Genomic DNA, 23,454 nt, shown 5'->3' with positions numbered 1-23,454 from the left:
AGTCCTGATGCAGGATTTTAACCCAGAATGTTGTCCACTCCTTTCCCTTCACAGATGCTTTTGATCTGCTGAGATCCTGTAGCAGGTTTGGTTTTTGACCTCATGTTTTTTCCCCACATTATAACGATTCTGCCATATTCTTGCCCACCCTCTCAGCTTGACTATATACACTGAAGTCACTCTCTATCCTACCCATCACTCGCAACCCAGCATAGTATTGCAAATTTGGAAATGTGGCATTTAATCCTTCAGACAAGTTGATAATATACGTTGTGGATGTCTGTGCACAAGCACCAATCCTTATGGTTCCTCCACTGGTCACAGCCTGCCAAATGCATTCAGGTCACTCCGTTTCCAGCATTTGCGTTCGTCCGTCTGCCTTTTGCAGGAAAAAAACTATACAGTTTGTTCACATAATATAAAGACAAAGCCCTCCATAGTGTTTGGGACACATGGCTTCACAGGCGTTTGTAAATGCTCAGGTGTGTTTAATTGCCTTCCTAATGCAGGTATAAGAGAGCTCTCAGCACCTAGTCTTTCAATCACCTTTGGAAACTTGTATTGCTGTTTATCAACTTGAGGACCAAAGTTGTGCCAATGAAAGTCAAAGAAGCCATTATGAGACTGAGAAACAAGAATATAACTGTTAGAGACATCAGCCAAACCTTAGGCTTACCAAATCAACTGTTTAGAACATCATTAAGAAGAAAGAGAGCACTGGTGAGCTTACCGATTGCAAAGGGACTGGCGGGCCAAGGCTCCACAGCTGATGACAGAATAATTCTTTCTATAATAAAGAAAAATCCCCAAACACCTGTCCGTCAGATCAGAAACACTCTTCAGGATCAGGTGTGAATTTGTCAATGACCACTGTCCGCAGAAATACAGAGGCTATACTGCAAGATAGGGAAGACAAGATATACTGGAAAGACAGGGCACGTAAGTGAGGATGCTCTTCATAGACTATAGCTCTGCCTTCAACACGGTCATCCCCACCAAGCTCACCACCAAAATTCACCAGCTAGGCCTCAGTTCGCCGATATGAGACTGGATCCTGAATTTCCTGACGGAGCGACTGCAGGCAGTGAAACTGGGCCCACACCTGCCCACCACCATCACTCTGAGCTGTGTACTGAGCCCCATGCTCTACTCCCTCTTCACACACGACTGTGTTCCTGCATTCGACACCAACACCATAGTCAAGTTCGCAGACGACACAACGGTGATCGGGCAGATCACCAACGGTGATGAAACAAACTACAGAGCCTGGCGGACTGGTGCAGAACCTGGCGGACTGGTGCTCACGTAACAACTTATCCCTAAACACCTCCAAGACTCGACTTCAGGAGGACGACAAAATGGGGAACACGCCCCAATCTCTATCAACAGGGACAGTGTGGAGAGAGTGTCCAGCTTTAGGTTTCTGGGCACACACATCTCAGAGGACCTCACATGGTCCACCAACACTGGTCAAGAAGGTACAGCAACGACTGTACATCCTAAGAACACTGAAAAAGAATGGTCTGCCCCAACAGCTGCTGACAACCTTCTACCGCATCACCACAGAGAGTATACTACAACATATGGCAACTCTGTGTGGTATCTCAGCTGCACGGAGGCGGAGAGGAGAGCTCTTCAGCGCGTCGTCCACAGAGCGCAGAAGATTATTAGAAGACAGCTACCAGCCTTGGAGGGCATCTACTACACACGTTGCCTCAGGAAAGCTGTCAGCATCCACAAAGACTCCTCACACCCTTGTAATAGTCTGTTCGAACTCCTACCTTCCGGCAGACGTTACAAGGCCTTCTACGCCCGCACCTCCAGACTCAGGAACAGCTTCATCCCCAGAGCTATCGCTGCTCTGAACCGGCCCTCCTGAGTGCACCCCCCTACCACCATGAACTGTATTCACGCATATCGACCTACATATTTGCACTTTAGACTGTTTTACTGTTTTACTGTTCTTTTTTTTTATAAATCATGTTTCTCGGGGTATCTAAATTTTATTAGTTGTTTAAGTTATGACTAACGGATGGAAGCCGCATACCAAATCTCGTTGCACCTATGTGCAATGACAATAAAACAAATCATTATTATTATTATTATTATTATTTGATGCAAACCACTGGTTAGCCACAAAAATAGGATGTCCAGGTTACAGTTTGCCAAGAAGTACTTAAAAGAGCAACCACAGTTCTGGAAAAAAGTCTTGTGGACACACGAGACGAAGATTAACTTATATCAGAGTGATGGCAAGAGCAAAGTATGGAAAAGTTCAAGTTCAAGTTACATTTATTTCACTTGCACCAATTGGTACAGTGAAATTTGAGTGAGAAGAGAGAAGGAACTGCCCAAGATCCAAAGCATACTTCCTCATCTGTGAAACACGGTGGTGGGGGTGTTATGGCCTGGACATGTATGGCTGCTGAAGGTACTGTCTCATTTATCTTCATTGATGATACAACTGCTGATGGTAGTAGCATAATGAAATCTTAAGTGTATAGACACATCCTATCTGCTCAAGTTCAAACAAATGCCTCAAAACTCATTGGCAGGTGGTTCATTCTACAGCAAAACAATGATCCCAAACATACTGCTAAAGCAACAAAGGAGTTTTTCAAAGCTAAAAAATGGTCAATTCTTGAGTGGCCAAGTCAATCACATGATCTGAACCCAATTGAGCCTGCCTTTTATATGCTGAAGAGAAAATTGAAGGGGACTACCCCCCAAAACAAGCATAAGCTAAAGATGGCTGCAATACAGGCCTGGCAGAGCATCACCAGAGAAGACACCCAGCAACTGGTGATGTCCATGATCGCAGACTACTTTCATTTACATGACATTGCTGTGTCCCAAACATTATGGTGCCCTGAAATGGGGGGACTACGTATAAATACTGCTGTAATTTCTACATGGCAAAACCAAAATGTATAAAAATTGCCTTTATTAAAATCTGACAATGTGTACTTTAACCACATGTGATTTTTTCTATTATAAATCTCAAATTGTGGAGTACAGAGGCAAATAAATAAATGATGGGTCTTTGTCCCAAACATAATGGAGGGCACTGTAAATAATGAATTTCTCCATTGACCTAAAACACTAAAAGAAATATTTTCTAATTTCTGGTGGTTCATGGTAACTGACAACTAACATGAAAATGAACAACTGAAATATACTGTAATTTAAATTGCAACTACTTTGAAATTTGACATTGCAATAGTTAGCTTCATGCAGGAAAAAATAATTACTGGAGTTTTTCTGTTCATCTGCATATCCAAGTCCTCTAGGGACACATTGATAACAAATGACAGATGGCTCAATGGGCTAAGTGTTCGGCTGGCAACCGGAAGGTAGCCGGTTCGAATCCCGCTTGGAGTGCATACTGTCGTTGTGTCCTTGGGCAAGACACTTCACCCACCTTTGCCTGTGTGTGAATGTGTGTGAGTGATTGGTGGTGGTCGGAGGGGCCGTAGGCGCAGATTGGCAGCCACGCTTCCGTCAGTCTGCCCCAGGGCAGCTGTGGCTACAGAACTAGCTTACCACCACCGAGTGTGACTGAGGAGTGAATGAATAATGCGATGTAAAGCGCCTTGAGTATTAGAAAGGCGCTATATAAATCCCATCCATTATTATTATTATTATAAAGCTCTCTTCTTAACCTGCAGCCAGCCTACAACTGATCAAGTAGTCCAAGGTCTGTACATTTAAGTCGAATTCTTATCAGGAGATTGTTCTAATGGACCTGTCCCACTTAGGCGATTTTTCAGGTGACTGCCAGCGACTGGAACAGCGACTGTCAGAGTGAAACGCACACACACACATCTTTTCCTTCACCAGCCAGCTATACAGGCGGGGGACAGGGCAAGCGGGTGGAGCGCTGTCTGAGTGAGATTCACACGGTGCAAAGCCAATGTGATACAGACACACACCGCGATGAACAGGAAGGTTAAGACGGTGAAAGCACAGTGTACGGGAAGGGTCACGCAAGTCCTTTAAAAGAGGGGGGGTGAGGGGGGAGAGGGGAAAGGGGGGAGAAGGAGTGGAGACAACTTTTAAGAAGCCAGAGATATACGGCTGTGAAGCTCAGCGGACATTAAAATTACCGGTCTGTTATCCTTGGTTCTGAAAACTACTGCTTACGTTTTTTTCCCCAATGAGCCAATTAAATTCACCGGTCAGCACTGGTGTTCGTAGGGGGCGCTGCAGCGGCTGCGCCTGTCAGCAGCGCGTTAGTCTTTTCAATTTTTAGTATGTTTTAAAGTATGTTTTAAAGTTTGTTTTAATGTTCCTTTGTGTGTCTTGTGTGGGGGGTGGTGTGGGGAGGTAAGGGGGAAACCGCTTCGGTCGCCTCCTCCACGGAGAGGCGACGTTTTCCAGGTCGCCTCCCCCGTGGCCTAACAACGAGGATCGGCGCGGCCTTTTCCGGAGACGCGCCCGGGGGCTTCAGCGGCGGGCGTAGCGTGGACTCTCGGCGTGGAGCGGGCGAGCCCTTGCTGGGGCTCGCTGGAGGGGAGCGCTTCGTTTCGCTGGCCCGCGGCAGCCTGAAGCCGCGGTCTGCAGAGCTCCAGATGGCGCGGCGTCCGCAGCCCGGGATCTCTCGTGGGGGACCCAGGGGAAGAAGAAGCCATCACGGCCGGTCCGCGGCCAACTTCTACCACGGGTGCGGCATGGACTTACCATCACCCCTGGAGGGGAGCTTCGACCATCGGCCCTGCGGTCTGCGGTGCTTCTGGCTGCGGCGCGGCGGGAACCTTAAATCTTCGACCGCCGGCCTGCGGCCTACACCAACCTGAAGCCGCGGTCTCCAGTGGGGAAGAGCCGATCCTGGACTCACCTTGACTTTGACTTTGTCCCTTACCATCTGGACGCCCGCAGCAACGGCTGCGGAGGGTGGAGGTCCCGACCACGGGGTAAAATGAAAATGGAGGAGGACTGGCTAAGTTCTGTGCCTTCCACCACAGTGATGAATGCTGTGGTGGATGTTTGTGTTACATTTTTATTGTGGTTGTGTGTTCTTTATTATTGTACCGCTGCTGACAACCCAGTTTCCACCGACCCTGGTTGTGTGGCAAATAAATTCCATTCAATTCCATTCAACCTACGAGAACCTACGACCTCCTGGCAACCCACTAGGACCTCCTGGTGACCCACTACCACTGCACCTACGGCACAAGAATTCTTGCTACTCTCCATGGCGGCTTCATTCTGGTCACATGTTGAAAAATTCTCGGAGACCATAATGAGGCCGCAACTAGTTCCCAGAATGCGGGAATTCCTCACGACCATGAAGGCGACTCCCAGGCAAAAACCCACGAACATGTGGCGACCGCATAGTCTCCTGCAGTCGCCTAAAAAGTCGCCTAAGTGGGACAGGCCCATAACATGCTGTGAAAGTGGTCTTAAATTTGCAATTCACAGTGATTGACTAGAACATGAGTTGGTTATTACTAAAATAAAAATACAAAAAATAAATTTTGAGGTAGACATATTTGAGGAACTGAAATGTAAATGCATTCAGCTCAGAACTGTGGACACAAACTTACAATTTATTGCTTCAGAAGATAAGAAGGTCAAGCTGAAAATCTTTTTTAAATTGGTATAAAAATCAGAGGTAAAATATTTAAATCAATCACTGTTCTTACAGACTAATAGTTTGGCAGTATTTACATTCAGAAGATCACATTCAGTGTTGCTCTTGAATAACTTCTTATCTCGACTTACAAAGTTCAAAACTCTCTGTTTAAGCTTCAGTCACCTTTTAAATGACTTGTAACAATTAAACATTTAACAAGTAATTTCTGATAATAAATGATGATTTTAATAAATGTTTTGCTATACAAACCTTTGGTGAAGTAGTTAGGTCCTTGACAACAGCAGGTTTCATGTACACCGCTCCACTTTCAGTCTTTGGTGTGGGTTCAGATGCTGGAGGTGAAGGAGCTTTTCTTTTTGTCTTCTTTTCTGTCTCAATCTGCTGTTCTGAAGCTGTCATTAATGTGGGTTGATTCCTTATAGAATTTGATGCCTTCGGCTCATAGAATGGATTAGATCTAATTAAAACAGAATTAATTTATAAAGTACGCCTTTAACAATATTCTTTCTCAAAAATAAAATGGTCTCTGTGTACTTAAATATGCCGGTGCATTTGAAAACATTTCTAAAATGTACATTATTTTTCTTGCATCTTCTAACCTTTAATCTACTGAATATACAATAATTTAATGGTACATCCACTGTGACAAGCTTTTCAAGGTTAAAAGATCATCCTGCTCAGTGCTTCTTTCTAAACATTTCAATGAATGTTGAAGCCTTATCTTAAGGTCCACATTCAGACATTAAGTGGCATGCAGTCACTCTTGAGAATATGCCATTTGCAAAGACTGTTTCAGCAGAAAAGTACAAACTCTGCTTTTACTTAACAGCAAATGTATTGTGATATCCAAACGTGAAACAGGAGAGGTATTCTGCAGCTTGCATTTTGAAAACGGGATGCAATTACATCTTATAATTAGAAAAAGTAATATTCATCGTTTACCTTCAAGAATTTTGAAAATATATATGTGATGACGATGAACCTTAAAATTAAACTAGGCAAACTGATTAATAGTCGACCATTTAGCTATCCAACAGTTATAGAAACGATGGCTGATTCCACGTCACATTAAAACTAGATAGATTGAATAAAGCTTTTCTTGGAAACAAGTCTCGGTGTGGAATGGACTTATTGTTAAAAAATATGATGAAGTAGAATGTAATAAGGAAACATTCCATTCACTATCAGTGGGAAGCTAGATAAAGCTTCAGATGTAAAATACACTACTGAGCTCATTTGGAGTGGTAAAGCACTTCACCAGGAAATTAACAACCAGGCACTTTCAGCACACTTCAACTTAGAAGTTTGCCTTCCAGATGTATCTGTCATTCATGAACATCCAATAAGACCAAGATACCTGAATGAAAGACAAGGATGAAGGACCAAATTTAACCTGCTGACAGAAAGTGTCTCTGAGGAATATTCTATTCATTGTCAGTTTAAACCTGTAAAAACGTAATGGTAACGGCACTAAAAGTAAAACTGGTCTTGAATAGATAGCATTCTTTGAAAACACATAAAATTTGCTTCATTTTAGCACTGAGTTGTATTTTAAAATTAATATCGTGCAAAAAAGTATAATGAACAAGTAGACGCTGAAAAGGCATAAACAGATAAGCATTAGAAAAGGTTGAGTGCAAATAGTTGCAGATGTCTGAGATACTTGTCGAAGAAGGTGCAGAATCTGGGTAACATTTAGAACTTTGAAAACCCTCTGAGAACACTCTTGCCCCAGTTTCTATATAGGCCCAAACTAACAAGGCAAGAGAGTCAAGCTGCTGCCTTTGTGGTGGGTGGAGTTAAGGGAGAGAACCTATATGATATTCCCAAAGACCTAAGTAAGCATCTGGAATTCTTAGCTCATCCCTACCTCTTAAAACATGTTTTTGCTACAATCTTTTGAATGGACCAGCAGGACTGATTTATTTTCCCTCACTACTGCTTGTCTCAATATCTCAATGAAAAATAGGCAGTGATAAAAATCATATTGATCATATTTAAAACAAACCATTATTGCCAACATGGAAAGTGAATCAGGTTCAATGATGCCATTAATGTTCACATAATTCCATGCACATTCCTTCTGAACCAATTTTTTCCCCTTTCTTTTTATTTCAGGGTCCTGACTGATACCCTGCACGTGAAAGGAATGATTGCGAACATGCCTCCACTTGTTCAGATACCAGGAGATACACATCTATTGCATCCCTCATTTTGCTAAAATTCAATAGAAGTAATAATCTGCCACATAAAGTGAAATAAAGACAAGTATTAATTCAGTTTAACTCAGTCTTAAGTCAGACAAGTATTAATTCAGTATTAAGACCAGTCGCTTTACTGTTGTAAGCTTGACAACCTAACATCCTTCAAATCTAAACTTCTTTCATGGAAAGCTGCCGAGCAGCCTCCTGGAGAGTTTGGTGAATAATCTATGAAGAAACAGATGTCTCACAATTCAGGAACATCACTGAGAAAAGATATCTCCAAGGACTGAGTCAAATTAGCACAAGGATGCAGTGAAATCTGCAGTTTGCTGTTCCCCTACTAAGCTGAACAGAACTACGAAGAGACCAGACATTGGGTGAAATGTAAATAAATAAATAGATATCTAAACTGCAGTATTTATTCATGCAACCGTCTCCTTTGATGCATTTTATAGAGGAAATGTACTGGAAACTTAATTGACTAAACTAAGGTGCATGAAATTGGATGCTCTGACTATATGATTTTTAATACCTATTAAACTTAGCTTACATAGGTGAACAAACAGGTAATGATCTTTTTCAGCATCATTGAATGTTTAGGTGTATCCAAAAATGTTACCCATTAGTTTTTAGATGTGATTGTGTGAGGCACTTGAGTACTAGAGTGATTCTAATCTAATGCTGGAGTATTTGAATGACATACTCATCTAATTCCTCTTCCTCTGGTTTGGTTGTTTCAGCATAGAGATACTTGCTCATGTCCACAGGTTTGACATTCTGCCTCTTTGCTGGCTTTGGTGGCTCAGCTACTTCTGTCCTGTGTTCAAGGATCCTGTTGTGCTGAGAACCATGGACATTAAATGGATTCAGGGAGACTTCGTACTCTTGCTCGTTGAAAGGGTTGTTAGGGTCATTGTCAAATAATCCTTCTGGTCTTGCAGTAGACGTTGTTCCAATGTTTCTGTCTGTGAAGGAAGATATTAAAGATTCAAATTTGAAGCATAGGACTTTAAAAATTAAAACTAAATTCACTACAAACTGTTAAAATTATTTCACATGGTAGACAAAAGTACTGGAGAAACTCAGCGTGTGCGGCAGCATCTGTGGAGTGAAGGAAATAGGCAACGTTTCAGGCCGAAACACTTCTTCAGATTGATGTAGGATGGGGGGGTGCTGAGTTTCTCCAGCACTTTTGTCTACCTTTGATTTTCCAGCATCTCCAGTTCCTTCTTGAACAAATTAGTTCACGTCAAGTGAAACTGCAAATCTTGCAATCAAGCTTCTCTTACAACGAGATCTGGTGGTCCTTGTTCATCAGTCACTGAAAGTAAGCATGCAGGTTCAGCAGGCAGTGAAGAAAGCAAATGGCATGTTGGCCTTCATAACAAGAGGAGTTGAGTGTAGGAACAAAGAGCTCCTTCTGCAGTTGTGCAGGGCCCTAGTGAGACCACACCTGGAATATTGTGTGCAGTTTTGGTCTTCAAATTTGAGGAAGGACATTCTTGCTATTGAGGAAGTGCAGCGTAGGTTCAGCAGGTTAATTCACGGGATGGCGGGACTGTCATGTGTTGATAGAATGGAGCGGCTGGACTTGTATGCTCTGGAATTTGGAAGGATGAGAGGCTATCTTATTGAAACATATAAGATTATTAAGGGTTTGGACACGCTAGAGGCAGGAAACATGTTACCGATGTTGGGGGAGTCCAGAACCAGGGGCCACGGTTTGAGAATGGGGGGTGGGCCATTTAGAACAGAGATGAGGAAAAACTTTTTCACCCAGAGAATTGTGAATCTGTGGAATTCTCTGCCTCAGAAGGCAGTGGAGGCCAATTCTCTGGGTGCTTTCAAGAGAGAGTTAGATAGAGCTCTTGAAGATAGAGGAATCCGGGGATATGGTGAGAAGGCAGGAACGGGGTACTGATTGTGGATGATCAACCATGATCACATTGAATGGTTCGAAGGGCCGAATGGCCTACTCTTGCACCTATTGTCTATTGTCTTTCCGCTGGCTGGTTAGCATGCAACAAAAGTTTTTCACTGTACTTCAGTACACGTGACAATAAACTAAACTAAACGAAACCAGTGAGAACTCAAATCTCTCCTTTTAACTGCTGCCCTCTATTCCAGGTAGCAGGCTGGTGAATCATTTCTGCACTCTCTATATCCTACCACCTCTTTGATAGAATGTACTGTTCCGCTAGACAACATTCCAAGTGAAACCTGACCTCTGTTTTGCACAAATACTATATGACATCCAAACTCTAACACTTAATGCCTTGGCCTATAAAGACCAGCATTACTGATACTTTTGCACTACCATGTGAGTAATTGTTCAGGTAACCAATGGACAGAACCTTGGACCAAGTCTATCTTGGGACGACAGATGGCACAATGGGCTAAGTGTTCGGCTGGCAACCGGAAGGTAGCCGATTCGAATCCCGCTTGGAGTGCATACTGTCGTTGTGTCCTTGGGCAAGACACTTCACCCACCTTTGCCTGTGTGTGAATGTGTGTGAGTGATTGGTGGTGGTCGGAGGGGCCGTAGGCGCAGATTGGCAGCCACGCTTCCGTCAGACTGCCCCAGGGCAGCTGTGGCTACAGAAGTAGCTTACCACCACCGAGTGTGACTGAGGAGTGAATGAATAATGCGATGTAAAGCGCCTTGAGTATTAGAAAGGCGCTATATAAATCCCATCCATTATTATTATTATTATTATTACCCTATTCACCTGCAACGTCACTTTCAGAGAGTTATGGCGTCTTTCTGCACATCAATGCTCCTGCCATTTATTCTCTGTCTTACCTGAATTTAACCTCCCAAAGTACATTCCCTCACACTTGTCTGATTGAATTCCATCTGCCACCTCTCTACCCAACTTTCCAGCTGATCAGTATCCTGCTGTATCCTTAGACAACGTTCTTCGTTACTTACAGCTCCACAAATTGTTTTGCCAACAAGCCTAATAATCATACCATCTGAAGAAGAGTCTTGACCCAAAACGTTACCCATTCCTTCTCTCTGGAGATGCTGCCTGTCCCACTGGGTTACTCCAGCATTTTGTGTCTACCTTCGATTGAAATCAGCATCTGCAGTTCTTTCCTACACTAATAATCATACCACATTGATATGCAGCTTATTGAAATGCATTAGAAGTCCATGCACCGATCCCTGTGATACACTTGGCGCATATTTGCATTCAGAAAAACACCCAGCAATCCGTTCATGCTTTTCTTAGATGAAGTTTCAGTTGTGTTCACTATGAAACACATATTACATGTTTTTACAACAATATGGGTAACATCAACTCAATGCAATGGGTAAGTGCTAGGGGAGCACTTGTAGGTGTCAAGAGAGTTTTATTGAACACTAGACCAAGTGGGACCCATTGGATACCTGTCACACGGCAGGCCTGGTCCTACAACGCAACCCATTCCCCAACGCAATATTCCACCACTCACCCGTTCCCCCAACGCATACTAAAATGCTGTTCAGGATTGGCTTAGTTTGGGTAAATCAGGGTTAAAACAACATATCTGAAGTATCAACTTCATCACATTAATTATTTTCACTATTAAGTTTTAGTATTTACATTTGCAGATCAAGTGGGATTGTTGCAGTTGAGAAGTATGATCAGCGTGTTGGGGCAGAGAGATCACAACCACAAGCAGAGATGGTGATCCAACGTATGGATGGAGAAGAGGCATCGGAGAGGACAAATGGGCATAAGATAAGGAGATATTTCCGAGACAGAGGTTCCGAACAGTGAGAATGTGAAGAGGATTTGGGTTGTGAGTATAAAATAGGCCAAACAGATTTGGATATTAGCTGATGTAGCTTGAACACATATCTTAAAAATGAAGATAAAGAAATATTGGCCAAAAATTCAAAGATTAGTTAGAGAAGATAACGCTCGGCATTTAATTATCCAAACGTTAACTGCGCTGTTCCAGATGTGTCCTGCCTGGTCTACTGGATGCTTGCAGTATCTTCTGCTTCTGATTCACAATTCACACTGCAATGAGACAACTCATACAAAGGCTCCATCTTGTGGTAATAAACCTGAGGTTACACCGTACAATGTTACAACTGGTTTTAGGCTGCACCTTAAATATAGGGGTGAGAGGAGGGGGATGGAGAGGGGGTGAGAGGGAGAGGGGGTGAGTGGGGAGTGAGAGGGAGAAAGAGAGGGAGGGAGGGAGACGAGGGGGGGGGGGAGGCAAAGGGGGAGGAAGAGAGGGGTGGGAGAGGAGATAAGAGGGGAAGGCAGAGGGGGAGAGGGGAAGAAGGGAATAGGAGTGAGGGGGAGGGAGGGAGAGGGAACCAGGAGAACGATTCATGAACATTTTCTGCTTTAGATAAGGGTCTAAAATAGGAGGGGGTGAGGTGAATGGTGGGGAATTTGTAAGAGTTGTGTGAAAATCAGGATCCAGAAAAGCACAAGAGATCGGTGCAGGACCTTGGGGATTTACGATATTCTCACTCTCTTCATCATACTTAATGGTTTTCAGATTTCTGCTTTACACCGGGAACTGTGCATGATATCACACAGATTGAATGGACAAGTAATGTTGATTATTAAAAATACTGGAATATTAAAATCCAGTCAGATGACATTCAGATTTGTATCAAAATAGTAAATGAGTGGCACTAAATCTTATTAAACATTTGTCCAACAAGGGAGTCAATTATATTCTCGACTTCACTTTTGTAGTTCAGAATATGAAGACAACAAAAGAGAGGAAACAATTTGCAAGAAATGCTTACAGCAGCTTTGAGGAATATGGGCTGTGTGCGGATTCACTGATAGGATCCAGTACCTGTGGATTTGAGAATGGGAAATATTTTGGAATGGCCTGGATGCAGAACATGGGAGCAATGGATGGGATAGTAGTGGTTCCTTAAAGTCTGACATAATCCTCTTCATGGAAGATAGACACAAATCCTCTTCATGCACTTTGCAGAAAAGGTAACTGCTGAAGCAAGCATTGAGAATTGTTGAGCCAAAACACGATGTTATGCGTAACATAATCCAGAGTAGTATGCCCTGCTTGAACAATTCCCCATTTATTGGCTCTGTACTCAAATCAAAACCCTACAGCATTTCAGGAAGCATAACGTCTGTACTTAACAAATTACTGGACTGGTTTATTATCAAATGAGTGTTTGACAACAGCAATGAAGAAACCTAGATCATAATCGTCATCTGGCACTCAGTGAAAGCAAACAGATCAACTGTTATCAGGCAAGTCCACATCTGACAAGGGAATGATTGAAAGACCAGCTGAACAGACTGACACCTTCATGTGAGGAAGAAAGACAAGAATGACACATCTCGGGAACCTTGACTAACGAGAGAAGATGGAAATTTGTTTGTGATCTCTTTAAATAAATTGGACAAAAATACCATGGGCTCATTAGTAAGTTTGCAGATGACACAAAAATTGGCAGCATAGTTGATAGTGAAGGAGGTTGTCGGAGGATTTTGCAGGATATAGACCAGTTGGTGGTGAAATGGCAGATGGCATTCTGAATATGGACAACTGAGAAGTGCTACTCTTTGGGAGGTCAAATGTATGATGAAATACGGTAAAAGGCAGGATACTTTGATGTACAGAGGGATCTTGGGGTGCACGACCATAGCTACTTGAAAATGGCAACAGAAGACAGGGTGGTAGAGAAGCCACATGGTATGCATTGAGGCCGCATGGTATGCTTGCTATCATTGGTCGGGGCATTGAGGCCGCATGGTATGCTTGCTATCATTGGTCGGGGCATTGAGGCTGCATGGTATGCTTGCTATCATTGGTCGGGGCATTGAGGCTGCATGGTATGCTTGCTATCATTGGTCGGGGCATTGAGGCCACATGGTATGCTTGCTATCATTGGTCGGGGCATTGAGTGTAAGAAGCATTACATCCTGTTGCAGCTTTATAAAAGTTTGGTTAGGCCACATCTGGAGTATTGTGGCTGCTCTGGTCACTGCATTACAGTAATTTGTGCAAGTTTTGGAGAGGGTGCAAAAGATGTTCACAAGGATATTTCCTGGATTTTCCAAATGAAAGTACCACATGAGTAGATGATTGGCCTTTATAGCAAAGTGATTAACATGACGAACTACTGTAATTATGACAAATATCATGAGCACTATGTCAGCTTCAATTCTCCGGGATGACAATAATATTGAGTAACTGCTTGCAAGTAGGTATAGAAACATAGAAAATAGGTGCAGGAGTAGGTATATTTGGCCCTTCGAGCCAGCACCGCCATTCAATATGGTCATGGTTGATCATCCAGAAACTCTGCCTCTGGTTATGGACACCTCAAGCCAGTGCGGGTCCCATGCCCGGACAAAGGAGAAGGGTTGGGCGTAGGGCTAGCACCCCTACCCTGTAAAACCCAAAACCCGCTACGGAAGCAGCAAGCATAAACTATACGGGGAACCGGCACGAGAGATGGAGCTCGCCCCCTACAAGGATGACGGGCTCGGGCCATAGCCTCCGGGATGCTGGTGCCCCAAAAAACAGTAACATCTTCTCTGCCAAAACTGCTATGAGAATAGCTACCTGGAATGTCAGGACCTTGTACCAGAGTGGGAACTTATCCCAGCTACTGAAAGAGATTGAGAAGTATGAGCTGAGCATCTTAGGGGTGAGTGAAGTCCAATGAATAGGGAGTGGAAAGCTAACAAGCGAAGGAAAAACACTGATGTACTCTGGGCATAAACAACACAACATACCAGGAGTAGGACTGGTGTTAGACAAAGAGTCAAGTCAAGAGAGTTTATTGTCATGTGTCCCAGATAGGACAATTAAATTCTTGCTTGCTGCAGCACAACAGAATATTGTAGACATAAATACAGAACAGATCAGTGTGTCCATATACCATAGACTATATATATACACACACATAAATAAACAGATAAAGTGCAATAGGCTGTTATAGATCAGAGTTTGTTTGAAGTTGTGTTTAATAGACTGATGGCTGTGGGGTAGAAGCTGTTCCTGATCCTGGATGTACCAGATTTCAGGCTCCTGTACCTTCTTCCTGATGGCAGCGGAGAAATTACTGTGTGGCCAGGATGGTGTAGGTCTTTGATGATGTTGGCAGCCTTTTTGAGGCAGCAACTGTGATAGATCCCCTCGATGGTAGGGAGGTCAGAGCCGATGATGGACTGGGCAGTGTTTACAACGTTTTGCAGCCTTTTCCGCTCCTGGACACTCAAGTTGCCAAACCAAGCCACAATGCAACCGGTCAGCATGCTCTCTACTGTGCACCTGTAGAAGTTTGAGAGAGTCCTCCTTGACATACCGATTCTCCGTAATCTTCTCAGGAAGTAGAGGCGCTGATGTGCTTTCTTTATAATTGCATCAATGTGCTGGGACCAGGAAAGTTCTTCAGAAATATGCACGCTCAGGAATTTGAAGTTCTTGACCCTTTCCACCATTGTCCCCTTGATATAAGCAGGATTGTGGGTCCCTATCCTACCCCTTCCAAAGTCCACAATCAGTTTCTTGGCTTGGTTTGCTGGTGTTGAGAGCCAGGTTATTGTGCTGGCACCATTTGGTCAATCGGTCGATCTCACTTCTATACTCTGATTCGTCCCCATCAGTGATACGTCCCACAACAGTGGTGTCGTCGGCGAACTTGATGATGGAGTTCGCACTATGTCCGGCTACGCAGTCATGACTATAGAGTGAGTAAAGCAGAGGGCTGAGCACGCAGCCTTGAGGTGCTCCCGTGCTGATTGTTATCGAGTCTGACACATTTCCACCAATACGGACAGACTGTGGTCTGTGGATGAGGAAGTCGAGGATCCAATTGCAGAGGGATGCGCAGAGACCCAATTCTGCGAGTTTGGTAACCAGCTTGGAGGGGATGATGGTATTAAATGCCAAGCGGTAGTCAATGAATATGAGTTTTTGTTGTCCAAGTAGTCCAGAGCGGAGTGGAGAGCCAGTGAGATCGCATCCACCATTGATCAGTTGTGGGGGTAAATGAACTGCAGTAGGTCCAGGTTCTGGTCGAGGTAGGAGTTGCTATGCACCATAATCAACCTCTCAAAGTACTTCATCACCACAGACATAAGTGCCACTGGTCGATAGTCGTTGAGGCACGTCACCTTGCTCTTCTTGGGCACCGGTATTATTGATGCCCTTTAAAGCAGGTGGGAGCCTCAGACCTCAGTAGTGAGAGGTTGAAAATGTCCGTAAAAACTCCAGCCAGTTGGTCCACACAGGTTTTTAGAACACGACCGGGTAATGCATCAGGTCCAGGCGCTTTCCGAGGGTTCACCCCTCTGAAGGATTTCCTGACGTCAGACTCTGATTGTGACTGAAATACCATCACAGCGAATGGGGGCTCAGGAAGGCATATCAGTGTTCTCCCTATCAAAATGTGCGCAAAACGCATTGAGCTCGTCAGGGAGTGGCTGACATTTGAGCTGCCTCCTGATTTTGCCTTGTAGGAGGTGATGGCATTCAAGCCCTGCCACAGTTGCTGAACATCCGTCTCATCCTCCAGCTTAGAGCAGAAGTCCCTTTCGGCCTTTTTGATGGCCTCACCAAGGTCGTATAAGGACATCTTGTAGAACTCTGTATCTCTAGATCTGAATGCCCGGGATCTGGACTGCAGAAGAATGCGGATCTCATGGTTCATCCAAGGCTTCTGGTTTGGAAACACTCGGAGGTTTTTGTTGGGATGCAGTCCTCCACACATTTTTTTATGAAGTCTGTAGCAACTGTGGCATATTCATTCGGGTCTGTTGCCGAGTCCCTGAACATTGCCCAGTCTACAGACTCCAAACAGTCCTGGAGTTGTTCCTCTGCCTCCCCCGACCAGCTCTGTACAGGGAGCAATTTCTTAAGGGTGGCTTTGTTGAAGTCCCCGGCTATGGTGGTAAACGCCTCGGGGTAAGCCGTCTGGTGCTTGTTGACCACGGCGTGCAGCTCCCCCAGTGCCTGATGGACATCAGCCTGGGGTGGGATGTAGACCGCGGTCAGGATGATGGAAGTGAATTCCCTCGGTAGGTAGAAGGGACGGCACTTCACAGCCAGGAGTTCCAGGTGTGGAGAGCAGGAGTTGGATAGGACTGCCACGTCTGAGCACCACGCAGAGTTGACCATGAGGCAGACGCCCCCTCCTCTCCCTTTCCCAGATGCCAGTGTACGGTCCATGTGATGGATGGAGAAACCACCAGGCTGGATCGCTGAGTCTGGGGAGCTGGGGGTGAGCTATGTCTCTGTGAAACAGAACACAGAGCATTCCCTCAGCTCCCTTTGGTAAAGCAGCCGTGCCCTTAAGTCCTCCACTTTGTTTTCAAGGGACTGTACATTGGCCCGTAGGATGGTAGGGAAAGGGGGTCGAAGTCCCCTGTGCTTCAGATTGACCTGAAGTCCTGCCCGTCGGCCATGCTTCCGGAGGCTTCTCCATTGTTTCAAGGTACTGTGTTTACTGTACCTGCTGTTTCTGCGAACCTGCGCTGGAACGGGGATTCCCTCACAGTCGGCAGCTCCGTTGTGATCGGGGATTCCCTCAGTCAGCAGCTCCAGCTCCGTTGCTCCTGGGAGATCCTGTCCGTCGGCTCCGGAGTTTCCCGGTATTTCCAGGTACCGTACCTGTGATCCTCAGTTGGGTCGGGTGTTCTCCAGCGATCAAGGGATCGTTTACAGTCGGGGGCTCCCACTGCGGGAGATCGCGATATCGCTAGTGCCTTCAAGTGCACTAGCAGCTTGTCCGATAAGGCGCCGATTTCTGCCGTTTCTGATCCAGGTGAGTTGAGAGAAGTTATAAATAATTCTCTTCTGTTGAGCTGCTGGCAAAATGTCGCCACAGGCAGGCGCCATCTTTAGAGAGAGAGAGAGAGAGAGGCAGAGAAAGCAATGATAGGTTGGAAACCTGTGAATGACCGTATCATCACAGCGAGGTTCCAATCCCGACACACAAAGACAACAGTCGTACAAGTTTATGCACCCACAGAAGAGACAGAAGATGAAGATAAAAATGCCTTTTATGAACAGCTACAAGATGCGATGAACGACATACCAAATCATGATATGAAGATACTCATAGGAGACTTGAATACACATGTAGATGGGCACAGAACAGGATTTGAAAGTGTAATAGGACCATTTGGGTCAGCCAGGAAGACAAGTGACAATGGAGAACGATTTCTATTATTTTGTAGTGTGAATGGAATGTGCCTGGGAAACACACTATTTCAGCATAAATACATACACAAGAAATCTTGGCAATTACCAGATGGAAACACGTGGAATGAGATGGACTACATCTGCATTAGCAAGAGATGGCAGAGTGTGATGTAAGATGTACGGCGTTACATCACACGGGGGCCCCCGACTGTACAGGCAGTGAAGAAAGCGAATGGTATGTTAGCTTTCATAGCAAAAGGATTTGAGTATAGGAGCAGGGAGGTTCTACTGCAGTTGTACAGGGTCTTGGTGAGACCACACCTGGAGTATTGCATACAGTTTAGGTCTCCAAATCTGAGGAAGGACATTATTGCCATAGAGGGAGTGCAGAGAAGGTTCACCAGACAGATTCCTGGGATGTCAGGACTGTCCTATGAAGAAAGACTGGATAGACTTGGTTTGTACTCTCTAGAATTTAGGAGATTGAGAGGGGATCTTATAGAAACTTACAAAATTCTTAAGGGATTGGACAGGCTAGATGCAGGAAGATTGTTCCCGATGTTGGGGAGGTCCAGGACAAGGGGTCACAGCTTAAGGATAAGGGGGAAATCCTTTAAAACCGAGATGAGAAAAACTTTTTTCACACAGAGAGTGGTGAGTCTCTGGAACTCTCTGCCACAGAGGGTATTGAGGCCAGTTCATTGGCTATATTTAAGAGGGAGTTAGATGTGGCCCTTGTGGCTAAGGGATCGAGGGTATGGAGAGAAGGCAGGTACGGGATACTGAGTTGGATGATCAGCCATGATCATATTGAATGGTGGTGCAGGCTCGAAGGGCCGAATGGCCTACTCCTGCACCTAATTTCTATGTTTCTATGTTACAGAGGGGCAGACATTGATACTGACCACTACCTTGTTAGAGGAACATTACAATTGAAACTGAAAAAGATTAAAGTTCAGAAAGTTTTAAAAAGATGAAGAGATGTCAAAGAAATTAAAACTTGAATTGATAAATAGGTTGCAAGTGTTACAGAAAGGAGATGACAATGAACAACAGTGGCAAACTTTCCAGGAGGCAGTTCGGGAAGCTGCAGATGCCACCATTGGCCAAAGACGTGGGACCAGAAAAGAAAGTTGGATACGATCAGACACATGGGAGATGATTGACAGAAGAAGAGACATAAAGCAGAAGAGAGAGAGAGCAAAGACAACTGAAGAAAGGAAAGAAATGGCAGAACATTACAGACAAGTACACAAACTAGTGAAGCGGAGATGCAGAAAAGATTTTTAAAAACTTGAATAGAAAGCAAATGCGCAGAAGTACAAGAAGCCAGGGACAGAAATGACACCCGTACACTCTACCGCATAGCCAAACATCTGGGCGATTCCGGTAGTAGCTCTGGTGCCTCCATAAAAGACAAGAGCGGGAGAGTACTTCTGACAGAAGAAGAGAAAACACGCAATGGGTTAAACACTTCAAAGAGATATTGAATCAACCTGAACCATCGGAACTGTTTGTCTTCCCCGAAGAGGAAGATACTCCAGAACTAGAGCTGGAGGTTGGACCAATCAATGAAACGTAAGTTGCAAATGCAATAAAGAATTTGAAAAATAACAAAGCAGCAGGCCTTGACCAGATTCCAGCAGAACTACTAAAGAGCAGAGGGGAACATTGAGTGGGAAACTCACTAAGCTGTGTAATGCATGCTGGGAAGAAAAACGTGCAGCAGAAGATTGGAGGAAAGATGTGATAGTGAAATTGCCAAAGAAAGGAGATCTTAGTGACTGTGGAAACTGGAGAGGGATCACGTTGCTCTCAGTACAAGGAAAAGTGCTTTGTTCTGTACTGCTACATCGTCTTAGAGCAGCTCTGGATATGAAACTCCGTGATGAACAAGCAGGATTCCACATGGGAAGATCCTGCAGCGAACAGATCTTTGTGTTACGAAATGTGGTGGAATAATGGCTGGAATTTTAGAAGCCAATACTAATAAACTTTGTTGATTTCACAAAGGCATTCGATAGTGTACATAGAAACACCCTGTGGCAAATTCGTAATGTGTGTGGCTTCCCAGGGGCTTTCATAACATCTTCAAGAACCTTTACAAGGGATCCAGATGCTGCGTCACGGTTGATTCAGGAAACACAGAATTATTTGACATTGTCACAGGGGTACGACAAGGTTGCCTTCTATCCCCCTTACTGTTTATTGTCACGATCGACTATGTCATGCAGAAGACAATGAACAAACCTGACTTTGGAATATCATGGAGAACAGGAAGACGCCTCACAGACCTAGATTTTGCTGATGACATTGTACTACTAGCAGAGTCGAAACACACCCTTCAAGAGATGACAACCTCTCTGGAGGAGAATGCATCAACGGTTGGATTAAAGATCAGCTGCCAGAAGACTAAGACCTATGCAGATTGGTGAGCCAGCAGCCATTAATGACCAACTGATAATCAATGGGGAATCGGTGGAAAACAGCCAGCACGATTTACCTATCTTGGTAGCAGTGTTCACAGTAGATGGAGATGTAGAGTCGACATCTAACTCCCGATTGGTAAAGCTGCATCAGTCTTTAGAGGAATGCAGCCAATATGGTCTAGTGGCGGGATATCCAAGATGCTAAACGTCAAGTTCTTCCAGTTCTTACTCCTCCCTACAGCCCTCTACGCCAGTGAGACATGGAAAATCAATGTGAAGATGAAAAAGAAATTGGAAGCAATCCAACAACGCTGCTTGAGGAAGATCCTGAAGACTAGTTACAGAGACCACATCACAAACGAGGAGATCTACTGGGAAACTGCAACAAAGTCTCTCAGCCAGAACATAGAGGTATGCGGGATGAAATCTGCAGGACATGTACTCAGAATGTCACCAGAACGTGCACCTAAGATAGCAATGACATGGCAACCTGATGGAATGAGGAAAAGAGGCCGACCAAAACTCACATGGAGGCGAACATTCCAGAAGGATTTGGAAGCACGGGACGCAAGCCTATCGAGGGTGGAAGATGTCGCACATAACCGAACAGAATGGCGAAAGCTCGTTGCCCAATGCACTCAACAGTATGGGAGGAACTAAGTCTAAGTCTAAAAGATCATCCAGAATCAGGACCCTGTTCCTCCTTTCCCCCCAATATCCCTTGATTATTTTAGCCCTATTTAACTCTCTCTTGAATACATCCAGTGAATTGGCCTCCACTGCCTTCTATGGCAGAGAATTCCACAGATTCACAACTCTGTGGCTGAAAAAGTTTTTCCTCATCTCAGTCCTAAATGGCCTACCCTTTATTCTTAAACTGTGACCGCTGGTTCTGGACTCCCCTAACCGGGAACATGTTTCCTGCATCTAGCCTGTCCAATGCCTTAAGAATTTTATATGTTGCTATAAGATCCCCTCTCATCCACCAGGTGCGCCACATAGATGCCCGCATTGATTGCTGCTTCAACAACTCGGAACTGGGGTTTGGAGAGCTCCCAGCATGGGCGGCACTGACCAACATCACAAAGTCCTGAGATCCCTTTGCCAAGGGCCGGCAGCATTGAATCTCCGACCAGCGCGGCCTGTGGACTTCGGGAGCCGCGGACTCCGGTTAGAAGTGGCCGATTCGGATGTCCAAGCCGTTGAGGTGGTTCTCCCGTTCCGACGTCAGAGTTTCATCATCCCGGCGTGAGGGCCTGAACAGTCGTGGCGGCGACTGCGAGAGGTTCGGGAGCTCCCCGACCACGGGTGAACAACGGAGGAGGATGACGGAATTTTAGAGCCTTCCCTCACAGTGGGAAATTTTGATTCCGCTGTGTGGGGATGTCTGTGTAAAAGTCTATCGTGTTCTGTGCTCTTTATTATTCGTAAGGCTGTATGGTGACAAAACATTTCACTGTATCAATTGGTACATGTGACAAATAAATGTATCTTGTATCTTTAATCCTTCTAAATTCCAAAGAATATAAGCCCAGTCGACCCATTCTGTCATCATATGTCAATCCCGCCATCCCGGGAATTAACCTGGTGAACGTGCGCTGCACTCCCTCAATAGCAAGGATGTTCTTCCTCAAACTCGGAGACCAAAACTGCACACAATACTCCAGGTGTGGTCCCACCCCTCCCTGTACAACTGCAGTAGGACCTCCTTGCTCCTATACTCAAATCCTCTCGCTATGATGGCCAACATGCCATCAGCTTTCTTCACTGCCTGCTGTTTTTCAGTGACTGATGTACAAGGACACAAGGTCACGTTGCACCTCTCCTTTTCCTAATCTGACACCATTCAGATAATAATCTGCCTTCTTGTTCTTGCCACCAGAGTGGATAAGATCACATTTATCCACATTATACAATGGTGTTAGCACAACATCATTATCTGTATCAATCATCACTTTTCCTACTTTTTATTCCCAGAAAAAGACACATTTTCCAAGATTGAACTGGCAGTGGATTTTGTGAAGAACCATATTTTGAAACCATGCAAAAAGATAAGGAAACCAAATCCTTTGACTTGATTTCTTGACGCTCAATTGCAGAGACTTTGAACACATCACATTAGGTTATATCCCATCCAAGAAACCACAAACAACAACGGAATTTCAAAACTTGACACACAAATTACATGCAAAGACTATTTATAGAACGGGAAAGCAGTGGACTGATGGTTACAGGCATCTGTAAAACGTGATGAATAGACCCAGACTTTTTGTGGTTGGCTTCCTTCCACACGATGCTTTTTAAATCCATCACCTTTTTCTGCACCAACCTAGTCCTGGTCATGGCCAACAGGACATGCTCACTTTCAATAGATGTTATTTCATCCTCACTTTCACTTTAACATTTTTAACTATTCTAATCAATGTGAAACGAGGAACAGTAGTTACATTAAATTACTGAAGAACAATGAACCCATTTTATGTCCATTAATTCCTTTAACAGTAGGCACATCACATAGAATTTTTAAAATGTGATACTTCTCTCCCATGACAGCTAATCAGATTGAAATTGTGAAAGGTAAAGGAAGGCAAGTATTCGCCCTCTGGTTATGTGCAGTGTCTGCCAACAATTTTCTTTGCATTCCAGGCACTCCTGCAAGTTATATAAAGGTAGAAGGCTCTGTTAATTCTATTGATTATAGAGTTTCTAGCACAGAAACAGATGATTCAGTCATTCAAGTAATTCAGTCATTCTGTCTGCCCTTTAATATTCAATATTAGTTGTCTCAACTATTCCCCATGGCAGCAAGATGTACATTCTAAACACTTGATAAAAAATGTCACCAGAATTACGGATTGGATTTATTTTTCACAGGTCTACGTGGATGGGTTTAGATCTCCGATTGCCTGCCAATGGAAACATTCACCTCTACTATTTCTGCTATCAAACCTCTTTATTATCTTCAAAATATGTATTGGGTTATCTCAAAGCCTTCTCTTCCTTGCAATCAATAGACAATAGGTGCAGGAGTAGGCCACTCGGCCCTTCAAGCCAACACCACCATTCACTGTGATCA

The 23,454-nt window shown here is 44.3% G+C and overlaps 1 protein-coding gene across 4 annotated transcripts in view; it reads right to left on the bottom strand.

The window, feature by feature from the left end:
• The window catches only part of ehbp1 (EH domain binding protein 1), a 351,647-nt gene that overhangs the window by 200,248 nt on the left and 127,945 nt on the right, over window positions 1-23,454 (bottom strand). For all 4 annotated transcript variants that reach the window (XM_033026308.1, XM_033026305.1, XM_033026307.1 and 1 more), the window contains 2 exons: window positions 8,504-8,765; window positions 5,846-6,053 (listed from right to left, as the gene is read on the bottom strand). In XM_033026308.1, coding sequence (XP_032882199.1) covers window positions 5,846-6,053; window positions 8,504-8,765 — 470 coding nt within the window. The remainder of the gene's footprint in view (window positions 1-5,845; window positions 6,054-8,503; window positions 8,766-23,454) is intronic.

The sequence above is a fragment of the Amblyraja radiata genome, chromosome 8 (assembly GCF_010909765.2).
Source record: "Amblyraja radiata isolate CabotCenter1 chromosome 8, sAmbRad1.1.pri, whole genome shotgun sequence".
Lineage (NCBI taxonomy): Eukaryota > Metazoa > Chordata > Chondrichthyes > Rajiformes > Rajidae > Amblyraja > Amblyraja radiata.
The sequence above is the reverse complement of the archived record's forward strand: the minus strand, read 5'-3'. Positions and strand labels throughout refer to the sequence as shown.